This window comes from Amblyomma mixtum, chromosome 2 (assembly GCF_055824585.1).
Source record: "Amblyomma mixtum isolate Tamu chromosome 2, ASM5582458v1, whole genome shotgun sequence".
NCBI lineage: Eukaryota > Metazoa > Arthropoda > Arachnida > Ixodida > Ixodidae > Amblyomma > Amblyomma mixtum.
This window is the reverse complement of record NC_143013.1, coordinates 111946143-111966579: the sequence shown is the minus strand read 5'-3', so window position 1 is coordinate 111966579 and position 20437 is coordinate 111946143. Positions and strand designations below refer to the sequence as shown.

At 45.4% G+C, this 20437-nt stretch overlaps 1 protein-coding gene across 1 annotated transcript; it reads left to right on the top strand.

Annotated features, from left to right (window-relative positions):
• The first annotated feature begins 906 nt into the window (after positions 1 to 906).
• Positions 907 to 15121, top strand: LOC149360589 (uncharacterized). The gene is made up of 5 exons (XM_089569335.1): positions 907 to 1034; positions 7008 to 7147; positions 7820 to 7887; positions 8470 to 8556; positions 14985 to 15121. The coding sequence occupies exons 1-5, from the start codon at positions 915 to 917 to the stop codon at positions 15119 to 15121; spliced, it is 552 nt and encodes a 183-aa protein (XP_089425461.1). The 5' UTR covers positions 907 to 914.
• Positions 15122 to 20437: the final 5316 nt, after the last annotated feature.

The window sequence follows — 20437 nt, the reverse complement described above, 5'->3', positions numbered from 1 at the left end:
TGGCCGTAAGGGCGGAGGAGTAAAACAAGCACTGAACTCCCTTGGGGTATGCAGGAGTGGAAATGCCATTTTACTCTTTTGTCAAGAGGAGTGAACAGGACCTTTCACTCTTTCTCGTTTGTAGAGAGAGTAGATTGAGACCTGCAAGTGTAGCGAGGCTCTTTTACTCTTAATGCAGGAGTATCAGTTCTTAGAGTGTATGCGCTATTTTTTACATCACCAAGTAACCCAAATTTCTTGTTTCATAGCTAAAAATATCTCCCATGGTCCAATAACCACCGCCTGCAAGCCGAATGAGCTTTGAGTTTTAGCAAAGAGGCTACCACTTCAGCTCCCAATTTCACTGTCAACCATATTGCCACACCACCCAAGCTCTTTTGAAGTGCTGTTTTTAAATGAGCTGTGTAGATACCACCCCTTAAACACATCTGTTTCAGCTGATCTGCTATGCCATGGGAGGTCCCATGAAGCGGCGTTCTTTTTTTATCTACACATGCTTTCAATGAATATATATGGAACGTAGGAAGATAACGGATGCTGCTCGCTTATTGCTCGCTACGCCGTAGACGCAGGATTTCGTCAGCAGCTATAGAGAAAATTAGCAGCTGTTCTGTGGAAACCATGCTCCGGCCCTTCTGTCAGTTATTGTTCCAGTTTAATCCTCTTTGTTTATTCTGATATTTTCGAGAAGAGCAGACACGTAGAGATAACCGTAGAACTGTCTGTTAGGAAGTGAATTGTCCCATGCACAACATGCAGCAGCAATGAATCAAGGATCAGATGTTGTACGAAACAAAAATAAAATATCGTGAACCCCGCCTAATTAGTTCCGCTCACCATCACATAGTGGCCCAGAATAACGAATAAAATGTGGCTTGAGGCTATTCGTGCTCTTTCGCTGTTCACGCACGGTAATGGAAGTTCTGCGGTCTTTCGGTGTGACAGCGGTCTGTCTGGCGAGCATAGCCATTGCCAAGATGGGGCCTCCAGGAGGTCCACTGAAGATGCCTAGCCAGACAGTGGACACTTTTTTGGTATGATTACTTTTCTCATGTCGTTACCTTTGCCTTCTTTATTTCATGCAACTTCACTTAACTTTGGAGTAATCTAGGGCTAATGAAATTTAAAGGCTTGATAGTACCAGCAAAATCAATAAAAGGCGTATATGTTCTCCGAAAGGAACGGAGTGACTTTGAAATGCATACGTTGTAGAGCGACTTAACACGCCTCTGCTGCTCCATCGATACCCCAACGGCTCCTACTACGTTACCATCGTGAATTGACTTCAGTAAGTAAAAGCACAGGTGCTGGGAGCGTAGGGTCACTGACTGGAATGCAACGAGTGCGAAGCCAAACCGCTTTGCGTAGATTTCCAGTCTAACCACACGTGAACGTCGCAAAGGACAAGCGCCATGGGCTCCTTCCGCGAACAGCCATTATATGCAGCCACATCGCGTTTCAGTTCTGTCCCTTCAGAAATGTTCCATGCAGACAATGTTCTCTTTTCAAGAGAGTTTCATTTTATAAATTTTTAAACATTTTAGACATTTTTTGTTTCTTTTTCTGTTCTTTCTATTCTTTCTTCTTTGGTTTCTTTTCTTTGTTTTTTTTTTGTTTTTGCTCTTCGTGATTGTGGCCATGAAGATTTCAGCTTTTGCACCATGTATGTTACTCAGCACTCTTCAGATGTATTGCGCCCGAAGATTTTTCTTGACTCTATCATGTATGTTTATTCTGATTTACTTTCAAACATAAATACCCCCGAAAGCAGAAGGTTTGACAGCCGTCGCCGTAGCTCAGCGGTAGAGCACCGGACGCGTAATTCGGAGGTCGTGGGTTCGGATCCCACCGGCGGCATGTGGTTGTTTTTTCTTCAGCTTTTCTAATCAATTAGCTTTAAGCGATCATATATTCAGTAATATTATAAATTGATCAACACCACAAAATAAATAAATAAAAATTATAAATCCCCTGTGCCCCTTGGTTTCTGTGGCTGTTGGCTATTGTCATTTTGCCATTATAATTTTAGTTGTGAAAAAACGCTCGTGTTGTGTATTTCGCCCACTTTCACCTTGCTACTTTCATTTTATACGTGAGTTACAATATAAAAATAAAGCAAGGCATCTGTAAGGTTTCAGAATTAAATAGGAGATAAGGGGAATTGTATCATATCGAGGCATTGTCAGCTACGGATAAAAATCATGGTGAAGGCTCACGAAAAGTGGCTTCAAACGCAGAAAAGAAAGAAGCAAACGGTGCGGTAGATGCTACTTCAGAAAAATATTTTTCCTGTAGCTCCTTCCAGGCTTTTCGACGTGCGCTAATTTATATCGCTGCCGCTTCGTGGAATGTATACAGCCGCCTAAGTGATTCCAAGGTGAAGCCTATACTACGATGAGCAATAAGCCGCACCATGTCGTTGCCAGCCGGATTGTTGCTTTATGGCTTCATAAATTAGTGCCTTTGATGTAACCATATCGCTGACATCGGTACGCATACATGTTTTGGTCAAACATTAACGGAAAGAAATAAAGGTGCGTGCCTTGTCTCGCAGCCTCCTATATATCTCGCTTTCACGCTCGTCTTTCCATGGAGCGGTCTCCGGCCACGCGTTACTATAAGAGCTGCATGAGTGATATGCAATACGCTGTGCAAGTTCTTCATTCGCATCGTGGCTGCCCAAGGTTTTATAGAGAACTCGCACAACATTCAACCTAAGCTTTTTTTTTTTCATTTCCCAAAGAAGAATGCCCGAATTTTAGGGCGTTCAGGCAATGAGCGAATAAATGCGGTATTATGTTGCGGTGAGCTTAGGCTCTGTAATAAATTTCACGTGACATACGCTAGTTCTTCATTGTGATTTACGTCCTTGTCTGCTCTTCAACAACAGTGGCCATGCCTGTGGAATGGACGTGGTTATTAGAACATATTTAGCCCCCATTCTTCAACACGGTTCACGCTCCAGCGACGCAGAAGGTTTGAGTATAAAAGCTGCTGTAATCCCCCGCGCATAATCTAGGATGTGAGCAGCCACCGCTCTCAACACTGCTAAGCACCGGCGCAGTGCCTTTTCTGCATGTGCAGTTGATACCCCTTCAATGCAAGCAGCTTAGAGAGCACTCACAAGGGAAGACGCGGCCCTAGTTCTTTTCACGTAATGACATCAATCGGACAATACATAAATTTCAGAGAAGTGCGTTGCTTCCTGTTTAAGTGAGGTCTAAGTGCGTTTATCGGTCTCAGCGGCCCACGAAAAAATGTCACATGCACACATGCAAGTGCAATGTTCTGCACAGTTTTGCTCTTAATCTTGCTTTTTTTTGTTATCTACCACATGACAAAGTCCCTGGCTTTTTCATTGGCAGCCTACTTTCGACAATCATTGAGACTTGCGTAAGAAAGCAGCTGTGAAAATACAGGAATCAAACGCTGGAACCTGTGTAGGCAAACATGCACATGCACATAAAGGAAGTTCCTGGTCACAAGCTTCCGTTCAAGAAGTGAAATGAGTTAGAGATGAATTTTGTCTACTTCGCGTCTCATCATCGAACAAATACGATGTAATGTCAAACCGTATGTGCTCGTCTGCTTGTTTCTGCAGACCATGACTAAGAATAAGCAAGCTGAAGAAATCAAGCATTATAAAGGTTGAGCACAGCTAAATCTAACTGTGCTGCTTTGTTCACAGTTCACGGATGTCGCATGCTCTAGCCGCGTTGCTAGAAGTATGATCATAACAACTATAACTCAGCCACCACGGCGGGTGATGGTCCACAATTCGTATGAAAATATTTTCAGCTCTTAATAGCAGACGCAGCAGACGCTGGGAATAAGCCATACAGCTCAGGCAGAAAATGATGCAGATTTCAGACTCACTTTTGCACCTGCGCTTTAGGCTGGCTTTTTACGTCGTCATCTGGAGAAACATTATATCTTCCCAAGAGAATTATTTTGTCTCCGTCTTTCAAATCTTCTATAACTTGAAATCTTACTGCAACCAGTCTAATTTCCGTGAACTAAACGAGCGTACTCACCAGCACTTCTCGCTCGAAATGCAGGTGAGAAATGGCTCTTCTGCATTACTTGTAGTTACGCTATAAAAACACGAAAAAGGGACAGACACACAGGACGAATCGCTTTCTAGCAACTGTTTAATCTAAGAAGATACATGACTATATACACACATTTGACGTCATATCAAAAACAGAAGAGAGATGAAACGCACGCGCTGACAAGAATGAAGGAAAAAACACGAATGAAGGAAAAACAGGTAAAAACTACGCGTGCTTACAACAGCCGAAGATTACTATTCTTGAGGTAGGTTAATTCAGTTCCCCCTAATAACACCGAAGGGGAGCTGATGCATCGCTTACCTGGAGCAACGTGCATTGCGAAAGCTTCGATAATTTCTCGTTCCCGTCTATTTCTAGCGCTACCTACAGAAAAAATTTACCGACGATTACGTTACTTCCTAATGCGAAATTTGAGCGCAGCAAATAAGCTGTTTCACCTTTTCGATAGATTGAGGCAAAGAAATCGAGCAACACATGTATGCGCTATCACAGAATTTTTTTTTATTTTTCACACGTATTCCTTTAACAAAGACTCCACTAACAGTTCTTGACAGTCATGAAGGAAGCTTTGTGGTCGGAGAAATAGACTGATATATGTTCGACTTGGTACACCAATGCTTGATTCTCAAAGACGAGATCTATACAAGTGCCTCGCGAGGTTGTCACAGCCGTGGGACGCGTTACGAGCGAGAGGAACGGGATGTTCTCCCGCATAAGTGTTAGGAAATTGGTGTTTGTCTTTATGTCAACATTAAAGTCCCCCACTACTAACATCGGTGTGGATCGATGGACGGTTAATGCGAGTTGCAGGAAGTGCACGACGTCTTTCGTGAGTGCGGTAGGGGCGAAGTAGGCAGCTACTACCAGCAAGCCGTTGGGCAACTTTGCGGCGCACAGTTCGCCAACTTCATGTGACGTGCCAAACATTTCGACTGGTATTGCAGAGAGACCTGTGCGCAAGTAGATAGCGACTCCCGCCGCTCTGTTGTGGTCTCTGCGAGCACCACAGCAGTATAGGAAATCTATGATTTCTAGAGGCTCTTCGGGATCCATCCAGGTTTCAGCAAAGCAAAGTACAGAGGAATGGCGCAGAATGTGATCGTGGTGTACGTCCTTGGCATGTGCGGCAAGGGAGCGTACGGTAAGAATGTGGTTGTGAATGATGAATCAAGTGCTGCCAGCGAATGACGCGTCCATTGGCTGTCTGCGTGTGTTACTGATGTGTGGTTAACATGTTAAGCTTCGCCTGTAAGAGTGGAACGCGACAGCGTCTTGCAACGCAGCCAGGGAGTCCACAGAACGCCATCGCCAATTCGGCTGTACGCCTTGCTGGACGGTAAATTTATTTTTTGAGGAAAGGAAATGTATCTCTCTCGCATATCTGGGTGGACACCTGCACCTCGCCGTAAGGGAAAGGGGGAAGATGGGAGTGAACGAAGACGCCATATTAGCTAGACGCGCCTTTGTTCATTCCAAACCATTCAGCTGGCATTACGGAGTGGCTAGCGTGCTCGTATCGCACTCCGGAGACCCTGGTTCGATTCCCCAACTCGACCAATTTCGTTCTCGGTTTTATTGATTTATGCGGTCTAACTAGAAAGGTTAATTAGGCTATTTCATATTTATATTATTGTACTTCTATCCATCGTGTTCTGTCATTAACCTGTCAATTGTTGGAACTGTCTAGGATGTTCGACACAACGTATATGAAACGAGCAACGTAGTATATGATGCCGCTTCGGCGAGCGCGGCTTCAGCCGCTTATCTGATTTTTTCAGCAGCGTCCGCTCCGGCGGATGCAGTTGTTGCTGCGACGCGCGTCTTTTCTTGCCTTTTTCTCTTTCCTCTGATCTCTTACCTCTCCTCTATCTGCACGTTGGCAGCGGTGGTGGCTTGGCTAGAGCCAGTAGCAGGCCCGTGCAATTTCCTTTTCATCCTTCTCTCAGTCACAACAACAACAACAACAACAACAACTTAGTGGGGAAGTGCGTGGTGGTGGAGGGAACGCGGCTTCGTAGTTATCTGTTTTTTTTCAGCAGCGTCTCCTTCCGCGGACGCTGTTGTCGCTGCGGCGCGCGTCTTTCTTTTCTTTTGTTCTGACCTCTTCATTCTCCTCTATATTAATTAGGCTAATTGATTAATTAAGCAATTAACTAAACTCAGTCCAACTTAGTTGCAGCATCACTATACGATCCCTTTGATTGGTTGCATGGTTACTAGCCAAAGTACAATTGGCCCCATTCGAAATTCGCGCACTGTGACGTCACGAGCATTTCGACCAATTGAAAAGCGTGACATTGGGGGCGGAGCTGGTTACGAGGCCGACGCCGACGACGACGCGAAACCCAGGAACGGACGCCAAAGAGCTGCGCTCTAAAAATGTAGGCGTGGAGTCCGCCTAACAGGAGTGCATGCAAATAATGCTGCTTCCGATGTTTCGTATCTAACAAGACATATATTAAAATGTATCTTTGCTGTCGCCACAGGCAACTTACACGACACTTTACCTGGCAGAGGCTGGCGACCAGAATTGATCGGTCCGCTGTACGCCTGGCCATTGATTGTAGCGGCAAATTGTTTAGCATCTGAAATAAACATTCTGATCTGCATACGCTATCTCGGCTATAACTGAGGTGAAATCTTCCATGCAGTTTTTGTCCATAGCATTCTGTCGCACCATAACGTGACAAAGCGGTGATTTTACTTTGCCGAAAAGCAAACTCAACCTCTTCTTTATTGTCGGCTTAAACCCCTGACATCAAGCCAACCAAACCTTCCTTGTTTTTCATTCCTAATTTTGAAGTAGAGTCTCTAGTCATCGTTCGTAATCCTCCATGTTGTTCCATTTGCGCTGACATTTTTGCACGGTACGTTAAAAACTTTCTCTGCATCAATAAGTATATTTTAAATCACGGAATGTACTTTGTGTTTCAGGCTTTGCAGAAGTTTGAGTATGCAGTCGCCATATCGAATTGGGGCAATGACACCCTATTCGAGTGCGTGACAACAGTAAGAACAGGTATCGACCTGAAGTCAAAGACGGCGACCTACACATTCTACTTGCCTACAGCAGGGTAGTGTTTTTCTTCCTTCAGTATAAAGCAACCTAATAATACATTAACAGATAAATACTCCTTGCATTTATTCCGAATATGACCCCCTTGAAAGAGGAAACATATTTATTTTATGATCGGTGTTGGTGTTCACGGCAATGCAGTGTTTATTATATTAGCGTTTACCATTTTCATAGGGCGCCAAAGCATGAATAAGAAGTAAGAGTTCAAACAAGCGCCTTCAATGTAACGGTGTCTGAACATACCTCGTATGCTTCGCCTTTTGCAATTGTATGTACACCGGACATTGGTCATTCACGGGCATGCCTTTTGATGGACAGGTATATGAAGAGACGTACAGGACAATGCGAAGTATACACATTCCATTATTAGGTACTGCATGCTGAAAGGAATTCATTTTGTTTCAAAATGTCTAGCCTCTATAAATTGTGCTCCTTGTAGCATGAGTAGCACAATGTTTTTTAAGCTACAACACAGAAGGCCTGAGAACTTTTACAATTCCGCGATTTCTACCCTCAACATCCCTTTCTTGCAGATTCCACTCATACCTTTTTCCAAAGTCTAACAACAAGAAACCTTGCTCTATATAACGTAAATTTTTCTTGTAGCCACCATTTTTAGTTTTGGAAACTGTGATGTTTTGTAAACTACATTTTGTCCACACTTGTGTAGAATGGAGCTTCCCTTCCATGTCGCACCGGGAGAAGAGCCTGGAACGCTGATTTTTACGTCAGATGAAGGTAACGGTCGTTTTGTCGTTATACTGCTATCAGAGTTACTTGACCATTATTTGATGGGCGAAAAGGAATTATCATGTGAAATTATTTACCATGCCATTCATTCAGGTCGCTTTCATTAAAAGAGAAAAGAATTTCACATTTACTGTCATTTATCTTGACCATGCGGCATCAGACCTATCCTATCTCGACAATTTTCTTCCGCTGTGCATTTCTCCACCCACAACCTAGGTCTGAGCGCCAGTGACGCCAGTAGATTTGAGATGAGCTACTGAGACTGCGAGAATGGAAGCTTGTTCAGTTTTTTTTTTCAGCTGTTTGCGAGAATGTGGTATCACGCATGAACTGATGTACTCCTTTTTAAAGAATACTTGACATCTTTCTGCGAAACCACATTGTGCAAAAAGGTGTACTGAAAAACCTAAATCCACCAGTTTTGAGATACAAAGTTAGCGATTGCGCTTGTTGCTGTTCCAGTGGTCGATTTATGAATGAGAGAATTCTAGTTACGCTCTCTGTGTTATATTGCATCGAAACTGCTCAGACGGTTTAGCGTAAATTGCGCGCCATAATGGTTTCTTGCAGACTCCAATCTGAGGGAGGGGATTATCTACTATACTGACTATGAAAATTGCGTGGTGTCCAACATGGAGCTGCACGGTGAAGGAAATCGTGAGTTATTGCTGCAGTGCTTCGTAATGTTTGCTTTCTCATTCGAAAAATCACCGGCACGTGCTTCGTTTTGGATGCGAAAGGGGACGAAGTTGATCTCTAATTATCGCAGCCGTGGTCAACTACCTCTGGTTGTAATCGCGTTTGGCGCGTTGAAACAACAGTTTTTTGTAAGCTATAATTGAGCGCAGTTAAGAGTGGCCGCGACTTTGAAGTTCGACGACCGCCGAACGAGGCCTCTTGTTACTTGAGGCTGCCTCCGAGTTGTTTGGGCGCAAGTGAACCCAACAAAGAGTTTAGTTTGGAAGCCATTTGCTGTCTTAATAAACTGTCCTCACCAAAGCATGACATTTGGTAAATTTACTGTCACCCGTTCAAATTGCGTATACTCTATGCAAACCATGACATCAACAGCAGCTTTGACGAAGGGCCATCAAGCATCGGCTTCGGCATGCTTTCTTACTGCCTGTCTCCTACAGGCGCACACGTGGTCTTGCGCGCGTAAACGGTGGAACAAAACCGACCACCTGTTCGAAGTTACGCTGGCACGTGAAAGTGGCCGCGTGCTGCGGCATTTTAACTGCATTGCGCATGGACTAAAGTTGATGAAGACGACGACTTCGAGAGCACAGCGTGAGGGGCTGGCAGTTTAATACGCGATGAGAGAAGCTGTCGGTGATGGCCGAGTGGTCCAAAGCAGCGGGAAGTGAATCTTAACGGTTCGCGTCTCTGCGGGTTAGGATACCGCCAGATACTACTGCTATGGTACGAGTATGCTTTTCTTCTGGTTCCTAGGAGCCTCCACCCCGACAAACGGACACAGTGTGTTCTGTTCGCATGGCCGCTCTAATAAGAACGCATTGATAAATCCCCTGAAGAATCATATTAAAAAAATATTGGCTGTAAACAGGAACTGCCTATCCGTTTATTATACAAGGATACGCATACGGGATGTTCCTGTATGTAGAGGAGTGTCCTGTATTACACGGGATGGCATTGTATCATGCAAGATAGCCCTGTAGTATACATAATGCCCTTATTTTATACGGGACGGCGCTGTGCCATGCAGGATGCAGACAAAAGTAAAATCATTCTTCAGTTATATCGCACTATTGCTGAACTGCACAAGAGCTAGGGCCTTTCTCTGACATGCGCAGCACGTCTACACGCTAAATGCTTCATACATAGAGCATCAGAGACTGGTAATCTGCTATTATTTATTGTATGACCAATGTAACCAGAAATGCTTCCAATGTCGCACTAGTTGCGTGCGCTCCCGGACTCTCTAAGATTGTGTAGGGGCAGCGGTTTCGGCCTCTCAGGAGATACGGTGGTAAGCTAAGTGAGAAAACATCTACCAATTAACCAAGAAGGGTGGGCATTTGGGGCTGAGCGTTCGCCGCTCGCACGCCATAAAAGGGTCCGAGTGAAAGGCTGAGAAAAAAAAATCTCTGCCTCTCCCGTAACCGAGAGTAGAGTATGCATGAAATGTTTACGGGCATAACACATTGGTTGTAGATGGTACTAGTAAAAATCTTGAAATAGGTCTAGTGTTCAACACAACACACCACACTCTTCTTGTTGCGTAGAAGCGATCGCCCGCAATAGTGCGGGCTTAGGTAAGCAGCCGCGAATCGTGGCGGCCTTGTCGCTTTCGGGAGCGGCCGCATAATCATGGCGTTGTAGGCAGGGGCGAACAGTCTTCAACTGTGGCGTATCACTCGCAAAGCGATCGCTTTCCGCAAGACGCTTCCTACCTCTCCTTTTATCAGGCTCCATTGCTCGGCTTAAGCAGCTGTGACGGTGGCGGCGTTGAAATGCAGGACGATGCAGAAGCGTATACGCGGACATGAGGAGACGCAGGCCTGACAAGAATGTATATGCAGCGCGTTCGAATACTCCGCGAGCGTGTATACTTCTACCTGTCAAAGGGGGAAAAAGTCATGAGCTGAAGGCCCAGCGGCCGGTCTTTTACATGCGTGAGTGTGAGACCGCTGCGCCATCCTTGGGGACGCCGCGGAAGCAGTTTTTCCGCAAAAGCCCTTCTCGCCCTTGAGCTCTCCTCTAGCTCTAAGCGGTCCTCTTTCGAAGCCCCTAACAGATCCCGTATGATTCTCGTTAAATCTCGTACCGTGCCCGGATGTTCTCGTTTCAGTGCCCGGATGAGTGGAATTCAGTACCCGGATGTTGGCTCTCGGTCTCGGCGTAACGTCACCACACTGCCGACAACGGGAGCTAAAAGCATTTCATGCTTAAAAAACAAGTTTTATATAGCAAAGAGCCGACACAGAGGAATTTCTAACGAAATGATAAAGAGGATAATCTACAAAACAATGCAATACATGCAAAGTAAGGCTAGAGTTGCTACAATACAATGAAAGATCTGGCTACGAAGTATACTAACATATCAGAGAGGTGAACAAAACAGAACGCAATCTCTTTACGTTGCACTTCAACAGTGCCACCAGTGGAAATTTACGATCGGCCGTCCCGAAGCCTCGCACGCGCTCCCACGCATCTCCGTAGCTGGGCGCCAGCGGTGTTCTCCAGGAGTCGTACTGCCGTGGCTTCGTTCGCGATGTGTTGAGGCTCTAGTTTCCGTTTCCCCTTGTATAAATTACTGCTCATAGTCTGAAGTGGGGCGGGGGAGGGTGAAGCCTGTAGACGAAGCCATGACGCGCACCAAGCGAACCGCACGTGCAGAATTTGTGCCGTGAGGTAATCGAGAGGTGCAGCAGAATGTCGATGTGATGAATTCTTGAATGTAGACAATCTAGGGAAGCGCAGCTCAGGCGATGGGAAAAATCCCCTGGTGTGGACATCTAGGGGAGGTTCGATGAAGAGGATTGATTAACTTGTATATTGATGCAGTGCAGTAAGGGAGCGGTCTTCCATCGTAGGAAAAGGCCCAGCGGGTGTTGAGCAAGTAGGACTGCTGCTGCCAGGTAAGATGCGGCGCGGCCGCTTGGAGGGAGTCCATAAGGAGCCTTTCTTACTTGGGCAGGAGGGGACGAGGCCGCCGAAGCGGCCACCTGTCTGGAGAAGACTGGTTGCGGCAGGCACGAAGCCGCCGAAGCGACTGACGGGCGAGGAGCCTTCCTTGTTGTGAGAGGAAGTCGCGTGGCGGCAGGTGCGCGCAGCCATGCGTGCACTCGTTGGAGCGACTGGAAGGAGTGCTGGACTGGAGTAAGGCGTCAGCAGGCGCAGGAGGTCCATGGGACGAGAAACGGGGAAAAATCGCATCCCTGTGATGTAGTCTAGGGGAGGCATGAAGGCGTGCATAAGCACGGCGAGGAACATAGGGCGAGCAGAACGCCCAAGGGCATCGGTGCGACGCGCGGGCACCTCGGCCCTCCTACGAAGCTAGCGAAAGTCTGGGCGCTCGACAGATTGCAGGTTATTCCAGGACAGCCAGCGACAGAGGTACGCTTTGTTCAGAAGCGAGAGAGCTAGAGACTACCCCAGGGCGCGTCCTTCCTATTGGCGATGAGATCGAGCTGTGTGGCCACTTTACGGAGCCACGGTGAACCCTGGGATATCCGTTTTGAGCTCCTACCCAGACATAGTCTGTCCTGTTTGATCGCCAAAACAGGCACGGCCATACTGGACTGGCCGGCCCGGTTCGGGCTCGATACCGGACTGGTATAAGCATGTTAGTGCTTAAAAGAGGTCAATATACATGTGCAGTATACATGTTTGAATGCTCATCAATCACAACCTGGTCAATTAATATACGGTGTTCCACAAGGGTCTATTTTGGGTCCAATATTTTTCATTCTTTATATCAATGATATAATAGCCATCCCTCGAACTCCCACAATAATTTTATATGCAGATGATACCAGTGTATTTTTTTTCTGGCAAGCATCTTAGTAATATTCAGGCTGAGGCAAATGCATGGTTACAAGAATTGTCTTTATGGTTGAATATAAATAAACTAGAGTTAAATGTTAATAAAACAAAGCTTATTGTATTTAAGGCACGTAACAAGCCTGATAACAGTGAAATTAATCTTACATTCAAAAATAGCGTAATTGAGCGTGTTTCTTCCTACAAATTTTTAGGCATAATCTTTGAAGAACACTTGAGTTGGACCCTGCATATTAATAAGATTCATGCCAGCATATCAAGGTCATTATGTGTATTATATAAACTTCGAGACCTTGTTCCGAAATGGCTGAAGTGGCAGTTATATCATACCCTAATTCAATCACATCTTCATTATTGTTTACTTGTTTGGGGATCTATAACGAAAACTAACCTCACGAGGCTGATAACATTACAGAAGAAAGCAATACGATATGTCGAAAACCTTGCATACAATGATCATACAGGTTTGTACTTCTCTAAGCATTCTATTCTAAAAGTCAATGAATTATTTGAGTTGAAACTGTTTTCTTATGTGTTTAACGATTTCAAACATCATCCCACTAAATATGTTCAATTAAACTCTAGTAGTGACGCGCCTTATAAATTAAGTCACGTCAGTTACAGAATACCATTCGTAAGGACTAACTATGGAAGCGAAATGCTTTCATATTTAATTCCCAGTCTTCTAAATAAACATACACAACATACACAGGCCATAGAAATTATTCAGCAATCTGTTTCCCAAAAGTCCTTCAATAGAAATGCTAAAGCTTACCTCTTTTCTCGCCCGAATGATTAAAGGGTTGTTCACTCAGAAATTCTTGATGTCCCTGTTTTTCCGTCAACTCTGTGAATTCTCGTGTTTTTCTTGTTGTGATGTGCCTTGTAAATATTTACTTTAATTATGTCATTGCAAAAGTATGCACCTTCCTCCTACTTTTACCTTGTATAATTATGTGTTGTTTTTTGTAATGAGAGTGTATGAAGCTCTTGCTTCTTTTGCCGCTTGTCCTGAGCATTGTGTCCGGTGCTTGGGCCCCGTCAGGCAGAGTGCATCTGCCTTTTGACCCTGTATCCGAGACCTTGTTGTCTAAAATAAAGATCTATCTATCTATCTAAGTGTCAGCTGTTTCAGTTCGATGCCGGAGCCATATGACACATACATATTCCTGTAAAAAAATCTTTTCTGCGGTACAAATACTTTAATGGGGAGGCACTTAAATTTGCGTTGAAGTTTGTCGCAACATAATTAATATTTCTGAATACGTCAGAGGCTCATAAAAATAAACGGAATGTTTTTAAATTAGCCTACATGAATCGGCTGGCACTTCAACTAGATATTCCTCCAGTCACTTAAACAACATATTTTCTTGTGTTGTGTAATAGATATAATACTAAGGGACATTAACTGACTAGAGCTAGTATGAGAAAAAACGCTGGGTACTGACATACTAATCGGAATCAAGAACGAGAAATGACCTTGGGCAGGGTATCCAATGCGAAGGCTAGACAAATGATGGTCGCTAAGGGTGACCGACTGGTTACCAAGAGAAAGCAAGCGTAGCAGAGGCAGCAGGAAGCTAGGTTGGGGGATGAGACAAAGAAGTATGGTGGGAATAAATCATGGTGGGATAAGGCCGCTGGTAAAATACAGGATTAACTGGAGAAGTATGAAAAAAGTCTTTATCCTCGCTCTCACTTGGACTGGATGCAGTAAGGTTTTTGATGATGCTTATAAAGGCCGACAAAGGTAAATCGAGCAAGCTATACTGCTTTAGCCCAACATTAGCCATCAAAATCTGCAAGGCCCCGTGTAAGATACGCTTTTGACACGAACAGCTTAATACGCTAGTCAACACCGCGCTTTGCGTGAGACGGCGTATTTCGGAGCACGCATGACGTCACGCACGGCGCAGGCTACTGCTCATGTGCGCCGCCGCTTCCCCTCCTCGCCACTGTTTGACATTTCGCCGCAGCCGTGCGCAGTGCGCATTTGAAAGGAGGGGTATATAAGGCGCGCTTGCCCATAGTACAGGCGCACGCTGCCGCGCGCTATGCGTCATCGTTTGAAGTTCGCCGCAAGCGCGTGTTTATCGCGAAGGCAGGCTATATAACCGCTTGCCAGAGAATAGGCGTGCGCATTCAACATGGAAGAAGAAGAGAGTGATACTACTGATACAGAAGTGCTACCACGGGAGTTGGTTGAAAAGGAGCGAAGAAATGAAAGGCTGAAAGCTCAACGAGCGTCCGAGACACCCGAACAACGAGAAGAACGTCTCGCTAAACGATGCAGCAAAGACAATCGAAATGATTATGGCGGATCATCTCGCTGCTACTACTCATAAATCATAAAGCATAACCTTGAGCTAAGCCATAATTATAATCATAGGCTAAATCATAAAGCTTGACCGTAAGCATCACCACAGCTTTTCGCTTCGAGATATCCAGGCTTAACCTTACCTAAGTCCCAGCCAATTTTTTTGCCCCTCATTTTGCTCTGTTCAGCGGCACCTAATGTGCAACCACACAATTCGCTTGTTTGCCGCTTTTGTTTCCAGAGTGCGCGCTGTGGACTCGACAGGAACTGAAGGACAACGTGCCGAAAAACTGTATCGACCGCTTCGTCGACACATGCGGTGCCAACGTTCCAGCCCATAGCAGGGACCTATGCCCTGATGTAGAAGGCGACTATTAATAGCGGATGCGGATTTGTATATATGTCCTCCGAGCAACTAAGTAAGCACTCTCTGTGTATCTGTAGCAACAACTATATTCATTTTAAGCTCGAAGCCATAAAGCAGCAAAGAAACCTTAGCGTCGACTCTTGTTTTTTCTGTATCTACTCCTTTTCATAAATTCCTTTCCTGTGTCCACGATGTATCTGCAGCTCGCTGCTGATATTTCGACCTCCTTTCTACCGTCTTCTTCAACCAGCTGCGGTATTTTGGTGACGCATAATTCATAGAACTCTAAATCACATGCCGCACCTTTAGATGAGTGTTTAGCAGCACCCGGATAATGTGCGCCGAGAAGGTGACGTGTTTATGATCAAATCATGTGGCTGAAGGATTTTGGGTGAGCTTGGGTCATTTGTCCGTCGGAGTGCGTGCACTATGGAACCGGGAAGAGCATTCACTGTACAGGCTGTTCCTACCACCGTTGCATTTTCGTGAGAGCGAAGTACGCGGCCGCTGATTTTTGGTAGAGTTCAGGCCTCTTGAATTGAAATTGATTAAACATCTGCGTGAACTGCGTACGACAGCGAATTCGCTTAGGACTGTGTAGAAAGTTAAACAAAAAAAAACGTGCACCTCACAAGGAAACGTGCGCTTTTCAAGGCAATTCGACGGCGTCGGCGACGCCGCGGAGAACGTTTACCGCCGGCGAAAAGAGTTGCGCCAAAAAACTGCTATCAGCATAAAGAGAAAAACCCTGACGCCACGCTGACAGCACTGCAAGGAGTGGCAGGTAGTCAGTGAAAGCCAGGGGAGCCGTCAGTGGGCAGCCCAGGCGGTTGCGGGCACAGATGACGCGGAATGTTTGTCTTGTGACTTTTCTTTCCCGCGTTCTCATGTTACAGTTGGGGATGACTCAGTGACGGCCTTTTAATAGTAAACTCATATATGAATTCAAGAAAGTAAAACATGGAAACGGTTACAGACTCGAGGATTGGGCGTAAACTGCCTAAGTGTTATTTCATAGGGAACAGCGAATGACTTTGGTTGTGATGAAGCACTCTGAGGAGAGTGTGTGTGTGGGGGGGGGGGGGGGGGGGGGGCTGTTATTTTTCACAGAAAAAAGGTTGTTATGATTGTCTGAGGGGAAATAAATATGCGGGCCTGTGGGCTGTAGTTTTATGATTTCTCCAACGAAGTATTTTATTTCGTCACCCTTAACTGTTCATACGTTTCTGGGGCCACTGAATCACCATTTTTTCAGGTCTTCCTTACAGGTCTCGTTTAGTGGGATATGTCTCTTGTCTTATTGAAGACCGCTAGTGAAATCAGTTCGTACTACTCACAGTTCCATACACTGCCCACGGTGCTGCCATTCTAAATTCAACAATAAATCAGTAACCACCGATGTCACCCCCCCTCCGTGGTTATCAGTTTTTGTTCATGCAAAAAGAACCCATTTATAAACGAACATTTCTGTTTGTCCTGAAACGCCATGCCAAGAGGCACCTTGAGAAAATTGTACAGTGCAGCAAAGGTAACATGGCCTTTTGACGTCATCGCAACCTGCTCACTTGATTGTGAGCTAACTGCCCACCGCGGCGGCACGTGGCAGTTCAGTTAATGATTGGTCGCGAGAGATTGCTCGTGGTTCTCACAAGCCCCAAGGGTGCCAGCGCCTGCCATCGCAGGGCAGCGGCGCATTGCTTGACCGCTGTACTACCGCGCCACGCGTAGTATGATGACTCCCAGCGGTCTATGGACCTCAACTAGAAAATCACCATTTCTGCAGAAATGGGCCAGCCCGTTACCGCTATCGTGTCATACCCTTAAGGCGGAGCTTAGGTGTCCTTTCTAGTTTTTGGTTATTCTTGGTACTCAATAAAGCGCATTTTTTCGGCTTGTTTGCAAAGATCTGAGGGATGAATGCTGCTTCTGCAAACCACACGTGTCATTGGAAGGAGCTGAAGACACTGTGTGTCCAACTTCAGCAGTAATGACAGCCCGCATGTGCTTGAGGAGGACTGGAAGAACGGCTCCCTAAGACATACGTCATGCACCTGCTATGAGAAAGTCACAAAGAATTTTTTGCACCGAGAGTCGTAGTACGGTTTACGGCGTGAGCCCACTCAAGGCCGTATGACGAACCGGCTAAGAGCGGACGTCAGTAATCGCGTACTTTGCTTCGATCATTTTCGTATCTTTAGAGAGCTATTGTGGCAGCATGATACTTACCCCTAAACCTCTCCTTCCTTCTATCCCTCCCCCTTACTTTCCTTCTCCCTCTCCTCTCCCTCTCCTTTTATTCCCGCTAGCCGAAGCTCAGGTGCTTCATGTTTCGATGGCAGATGCCGCGGCTAAAAACATCTCTTCCTTCAATTTTTATTTTTTTATTACCAATAAAGAGCCACTAACAACAACAATGGAGGCTTGCGTGGACTACATTAATATAACGCACTGTGCGAATGCTACAGAAAAGTATGAATACTCAACTGCGGATGCAGAATTCTTGTCATTAATGGATGCGTCTATTGAAATTGGCAGATAAAATTATTCATGATTATTGTTTGTTCTTTAAAAAAATTTGATTTTAAAATAGTGGGAGGTACATCAGTGCACTCTGTGCAAGTGGAATGTACAGCAAACTGACACTTTATACGAGAAAACATCCAATTATTTCAAAATAAACAGCACAAATTACAGTACAGCTTTTACTGCGATACTATTAGAGTTGTCACACGAAAGCCACGCCGATCTTTGGTGTCACGAAATTTGCTGTTTGTCCAGAAATCACGGGACCTCCTGACGTGATCGAAATCTACAAGAATAGGCCACTCAGTACACGGGCCTCTAGAATTTCACCTACAATGAAACTCAGCCACCGCGGCAGGGTTCAATCCCTGCCGCGGCGGCCAAATTTCAATGGAAGTGCAATTCTAGAGACCCATGTAGTGTGCGATGTCAGTGCACGTTAATGAACTCCAGGTGGTCGAAATTTCCGTAGCCCTTCACTACGGCGTCTTTCATAGCCTAAGCCGCTTTGGGATGTTAAACCCCAATGAACCAAACCAGATTAGTCGAGAGATGTCGCGTGAAGTTGCGACGTTATCATGATCTTCCAAGCAGAGCTTCTAGACAGAATATTAGATAGATGATCGAGTCTTAACTGAGGGAAACGTAATTTATGCAAAGTTTACCGTTAGTCCATAGCGGCTACCTGCTGCAGCAGCGAGGATTCTGAATATGGAGGTTGAGGAACAGATAATTGCTAAAAAAACTTACGCAAATATACACACAAGACGTAACAAAAACTGCGACAAACGTTAAATATTACGCTACCTCATTCCGCACACAATGGGATACTGCATTAAGTTTTAGGCAAACTAATTTTGTACTGGAATGAAAGCTGGCCTTCCTAAGTCGACTGAAACCTCATCGTTTTTTCACGAAGCAAGAGGAAAGTATAGTTACTCCACATTTTTTCTTTCAACTGGTGCAACTGGCGGTGGTGCCCCGAACTACTGCCCCTTGGAAGCTGGGACATCACGCGTCTCCCTGCCTCCGTGCCCGGCCACGCCGACCACTTCGGCGTCACGGATTGCGCCTGCTGCAGAGGCGTGGTCATTACGCGCCACGTAGGGGACGCGCTGCAAGGCCTCCGCTTGTGTCCGGAATCGTTTCAGATCGAATTTTGATCCACATGGCTTCCAGACCAGCGAAAGGTTGGGGTGCCAAAGTACCATTCCGATAAAAGTTGCGACAGTAGTGCGGGGGAGGAAGAGACTCGGCATGACATGCCTTCCCAATAGATGCCAAGCTCCCAAGAATGGATCCGTGTGGCGCAGCTAGCGTTCGCGACGAACCTTCTGGGTCCGAATTTCTATCGCAGCAATTTCATCGACAGTGACTGCTAGTTTCGCTTATGGGGGTTTAACGACACAAAGCGACTCAGGCTATGACGGACGCTGTAGTGAAGGGCTCCGGAAATTTCGACCACCTTGGGTTCTTTAACGTGCACTCACATTGCACAGTACAAGGACCTCTAGAATTTCGCTTCCATCGAAATTCGACCCCCGCGGCCGGGATCGAACCCGCGTCTTTCGGGTCAGCAGCCGAGTGCCATAACCACTGAGCCACCGTGATGGCGACAGTGACGGCGAAATATTTGTCGGTTGCGAATCCTCATCATGTCACTGAAACGACACTGCCTCAAAAGCTGATGCATTACCGTATATAATATCGTGTACACTTGTGTCGGAGATGTTCTTGAAGTCCTGGAGCCAGGCAGGAGGAAGCGGTTGCTGTTTTTGTTGTCCTGGATATAGCGGTAATGGCGATCGATAAGCTATAGCGCAAGCGCTACGCCATTGTCTTCTGTCTTCCAGGTGTACTCTGCGCCGCCTCGCAATACTAGGTGGCAATATTCCCTAGAAAGCGCAAGACCGAAAGCATGATAGCCGCGTTTGAGCTAAAAGAGGTCCGAAACTACATTAAAATTACAGATAACTTATAGAGAGCGCAGTTTACGGCAAAAAATGTGCTCACTGTAGCACATATTAGTGCAGTCATTACAGAAATTATGGAGGATAAAAACGTGGCAGCATTTCCTACAGGTGTATTTTCTTTGTCAGGTGAGAGTTTCGAGATATTTTCAATGGTTCAGTTTTCCGCTGATTAAACTTCCCACGGAAAATCATATCGGATGCGACGCGGAACAGAAATGCACATTATGAACGCTCTCGTCTTCCTTAACCTATATATTCAGTACATTAATCAAACTAACCGCCAGCAGGCAGCATATATATATATATATATATATATATATATATATATATATATATATATATATATATATATATATATATATATATATATATATATATATATATACCGTGTAATAGCGTTTTCGTTCAAGCATGCGCAAATATAAGAAAAACTGAGCGCGGAGAGGCTCTTCGCTCATGCCAGACACCATCAAAATTAACAATGTTGGCAATTTGTTAAGAGGCCATCGCCACTATAAGCTCGCGCCTGAATCCGTCCGCAGTGGGAGTTAGAGCGCAAGTGTTGCAGCGCAGCAGAAAAACCCCAGTCGCAAAAACTGTGTGCTGGATACTTTTTCGTTGCGCCGATGGACTCGTGATTTATGCGTCGTATTTTAAATGTCCCCACCCCCGCCCCATCCCAGCTCCGCGGCTGCTCCCTTTGTGTGGCTGCAGCTATGGATGAAGTTGATGCCTTGATTTACCTTCGTCGAAGGAAATCTAATATTAATACCCAATTCAGGAAAACTTGTCTGGGATATATCAAACTGGATTAGAATATGCGCAGCTACC